General features: G+C 48.8%; 1 protein-coding gene across 1 annotated transcript in view; it reads right to left on the bottom strand.

Moving 5' to 3' along the window:
• Positions 1–776: 776 nt before the first annotated feature.
• Positions 777–4,073, bottom strand: part of LOC102035260 (6-phosphofructo-2-kinase/fructose-2,6-bisphosphatase-like) — a gene marked incomplete at its 5' end in the record, with an annotated part of 7,747 nt that continues 4,450 nt past the window's right edge. Inside the window, 3 exons of the mRNA XM_005431391.1 lie at positions 777–889; positions 977–1,106; positions 1,179–1,283. Of these exons, the coding sequence (XP_005431448.1) occupies positions 777–889; positions 977–1,106; positions 1,179–1,283 (348 nt within the window). The remainder of the gene's footprint in view (positions 890–976; positions 1,107–1,178; positions 1,284–4,073) is intronic.

Raw genomic sequence — 4,073 nt, 5'->3', positions numbered from 1 at the left:
TTTGGGGGGATTGTCCCCATTTTGGGGTGGAACACAGAAGGAACAGTGGGATTGTCCCCATTTTGGGGGGACTGTCCCTTTTTGGGGGAATTGTCCCCAATTCTGGGAGGGACACAAATCCCCTTTTTGGGGGGAATTGTTGCCATTTTGGGGTGGGATACAGGGGAACAGTCCCATTTTGGGGGAATTGTCCCCATTTTGGGATGGGACACAGTGGGAGCAGTTCCTTTTTGGGGGGAATTGTCCCTAATTCTGGAAGGGACACAAATCCCCTTTTTGGGGGGAATTGTTGCCATTTTGGAGTGGAACACAGAGGGAACAGTGGGATTGTCCCCATTTTGGGGGAACAGTCCCATTTTGGGGGGATTGTCCCCATTTTGGGGTGAGACACGGGGTGATTGTCGCTATTTTGGGGTGAGACACTGAGGGATCGTCCCTTTTTTGGGGGGGAATTGTCCCAGTTCTGGGAGGGACACAAATCCCCTTTTTGGGGGGAATTTTCCCCATTTTCTATAAGGAACACAAACCCCTTTTTGGGGGGGAATTGTCCCCAATTCTGGGAGGGACACAAATCCCCTTTTTAGGGGGAATTTTCCCTATTTCTGGGGGGAACACAAATCCCCTTTTTGGGGGGAATTTTCCCCATTTTCTGTAAGGAACACAAACCCTTTTTTGGGGAGAATTGTCCCCAATTCTGAGAAGGACACAAATCCCCTTTTTGGGTGGAATTATCCCCACTTCTGGCAGGAACCCAAACCCCCCTTTTTAGGGAAGAATTATCCCCAAATCTGGGGGGGACCCGATCCCATTCTGGGGTGACGCTCACCGTAAGCCACCGGCGTCAACTTCAGCACCGTGTGCAGGGGACACTTGAGGTAGGGCAGCTCATCTGGGTCAGGGGTTCAACAAAACCCAGGTGGGCACAGCAGCTCTGGGCTGTCCCCAAGGTGTCCCCAAGGTGTCCCCAAGGCCTCACCCGCGCTCTTGTCCAGGAAATAAGCCAGCAAGCAGCGCATGACAGCCTGGTGGCACACCACCAGCACGTTCTCCTGCCGCTCCAGCTCCATGATCACCGGCTCCAAACGCTGCACCAGGTCCTCGTAGGACTGCGGAGGGGGGTCAGGGAGGGTCCCCGGACCCTTTTTTGGGGGGTTTTAGGGTTTTTTTGGGGGGTTTACCTCGCCTTTGGGGTAGCGGTAGCGGTATTTGTCCTGGTCGCGCAGCGCCAGCTCCTTGGGGTAGCGCTCCTGGATCTCCTCGTAGGTCATCTCCTCACACACCCCCTGAGGGACAGCGGGGTTGGGGGGGCCCAGAATCACCACAAATGGCCCCAAAAGGACCCGAAGTGACCCCAAATGGCACCAGAAGGGACCCTAAGTGACCCAAAATGACCCCAAATGGCCCCAAAAGGACCCTAAGTGACCCAAAATGACCCAAAATGGCACCAAAAGGACCCTAAGTGACCCCAAATGACCCCAAATGGCCCCAAAAGGACCCTAAATGACCCCAAATGGCACCAAAAGGACCCTAAAAGACTTTAAATGGCACCAAAATTACCAGAAATGGCACCAAAATGACTCCAAATGGCCCCAAAAGGACCCTAAATGACCCCAAATGGCACCAAAAGGACCCTAAAAGATTTTAAATGGCCCCAAAATGACCCCAAATGGCCCCGAAAGGACCCTAAGTGACCCCAAATGGCACCACAAGGACCCTGAAAGACTTTAAATGGCACCAAAATTGCCCGAAATGGCACCAAAATGACTCCCAATGGCCCCGAAAGGACCCTAAGTGACCCCAAATGGCACCACAAGGACCCTGAAAGACTTTAAATGGCACCAAAATTGCCCGAAATGGCACCAAAATGACTCCAAATGGCCCCAAAAGGACCCTAAATGACCCCAAATGGCACCAGAAGGACCCTAAGACTTCAAATGGCCGCAAAATTACCACAAGTGGCACCAAAGTGACCTCAAATGGCCCCAAAATTAGCCTAAAGGTCCCTAAATGGCCCCCAAATGGCTCCAAATGGATTCCAGCGACCCCAAATGATCCCAAATGGCCCCAAATGAATTCTAGTGACCCCAAAATTACCCTAAATGACCCCAAATGCATTTCAGCGACCCCAAAATGACCCCAAATGGTCTCAAATGAATTCCAATGACCCCAAATGAATTTCAGCGACCCCAAACAAATTTCAATGACCCCCAAATGACCCCAAATGACCCCAAATTGATTTCAGCGACCCCAAATGGATTTCAGCGACCCCAAATGGATTTCAGCGACCCCAAAATTACCCTAAATGAACCCAAATGGATTCCAGTGACGCCAAATGGATTCCAATGACCCCAAATGCATTTCAGCGACTCCAAATGGATTCCAGTGACCCCAAAATGACCCCAAATGACCCAAAATTAATTCCAGTGACCCCAAATTGATTTCAGTGACCCCAAATGGATTTCAGCGACCCCAAAATTACCCTAAATGAACCCAAATGGATTCCAGTGACCCCAAAATGACCCCAAATGAATTCCTGTGACCCCAAATGGATTCCAGTGACCTCGAAATGCCCCCAAATGAATTCCAATGACCCCAAATGCATTTCAGCGACCCCAAATTGATTTCAGTGACCCCAAAATGACCCGAAATTAATTCCAATGACCCCAAATGCATTTCAGTAACCCCAACATGACCCCAAATGGTCTCAAATGAATTCCAATGGCCCCAAATTGATTTCAGCGACCCCAAATGGACTTCAGTGACCCCAAATGACCCCAAATTGATTCCAGTGACCCCAAATGACCCCAAATGAATTCGAATGACCCCAAATTGAGTTCAGTGACCCCAAATGACCCCAAATGACCCAAAATTAATTCCAATGACCCCAAATTGATTTCAGCGACCCCAAATGCATTTCAGTGACCCTAAATGACCCCAAATGACCCGAAATTAATTCCAATGACCCCAAATGACCCCAAATGGATTTCAGTGACCCCAAATGGATTTCAGTGACCCCAAATTGATTTCAGTGACCCCAAATGACCCCAAATGACCCGAAATTAATTCCAATGACCCCAAATTGATTTCAGCAATCCCAAATGGATTTCAGCGATCCCAAATGCATTTCAGGGACCCCAAATGCATTTCAGTGACCCCAAATGGATTTCAGTGACCCCAAATTGATTTCAGTGACCCCAAATGACCCCAAATGACCCGAAATTAATTCCAATGACCCCAAATTGATTTCAGCAATCCCAAATGGATTTCAGCGATCCCAAATGCATTTCAGGGACCCCAAATGCATTTCAGTGACCCTAAATGACCCCAAATGACCCGAAATTAATTCCAATGACCCCAAATGCATTTCAGTAACCCCAACATGACCCCAAATGGTCTCAAATGAATTCCAATGGCCCCAAATTGATTTCAGCGACCCCAAATGGACTTCAGTGACCCCAAATGACCCCAAATTGATTCCAGTGACCCCAAATGACCCCAAATGAATTCCGGTGACCCCAAATGGAGTCCAGTGACCCCAAATGACCCGAAATTAATTCCAGTGACCCCAAATGCATTTCAGTGACCCCAAGTGGATTTCAGCGACCCCAAATGACCTGAAATTAATTCCAATGACCCCAAATGACCCCAAATGGATTCCAGCGACCCCAAATGATCCCAAATGGCCCCAAATGAATTCTAGTGACCCCAAAATTACCCTAAATGACCCCAAATGCATTTCAGCGACCCCAAATTGATTTCAGGGACCCCCAAATGGACTTCAGTGACCCCAAATGACCCCAAATTGATTCCAGTGACCCCAAATGACCCCAAATGGATTCCAGTGACCCCAAATGACCCCAAATGGATTCCAGTGACCCCAAATGACCCCAAATGGATTTCGGTGACCCCAAATGGAGTCCAGTGACCCCAAATGACCCGAAATTAATTCCAGTGACCCCAAATGCATTTCAGTGACCCCAAATGGATTCCAGCGACCCCAAATTGATTTCAGCGACCCCAAATGACCCCAAATGACCCGAAATTAATTCCAATGACCCCAAATTGATTTCAGC

This window comes from Geospiza fortis, unplaced genomic scaffold (genome assembly GCF_000277835.1).
Source record: "Geospiza fortis unplaced genomic scaffold, GeoFor_1.0 scaffold1397, whole genome shotgun sequence".
NCBI classification, from domain to species: domain Eukaryota; kingdom Metazoa; phylum Chordata; class Aves; order Passeriformes; family Thraupidae; genus Geospiza; species Geospiza fortis.
The sequence above is the reverse complement of the archived record's forward strand: the minus strand, read 5'-3'. Positions and strand labels throughout refer to the sequence as shown.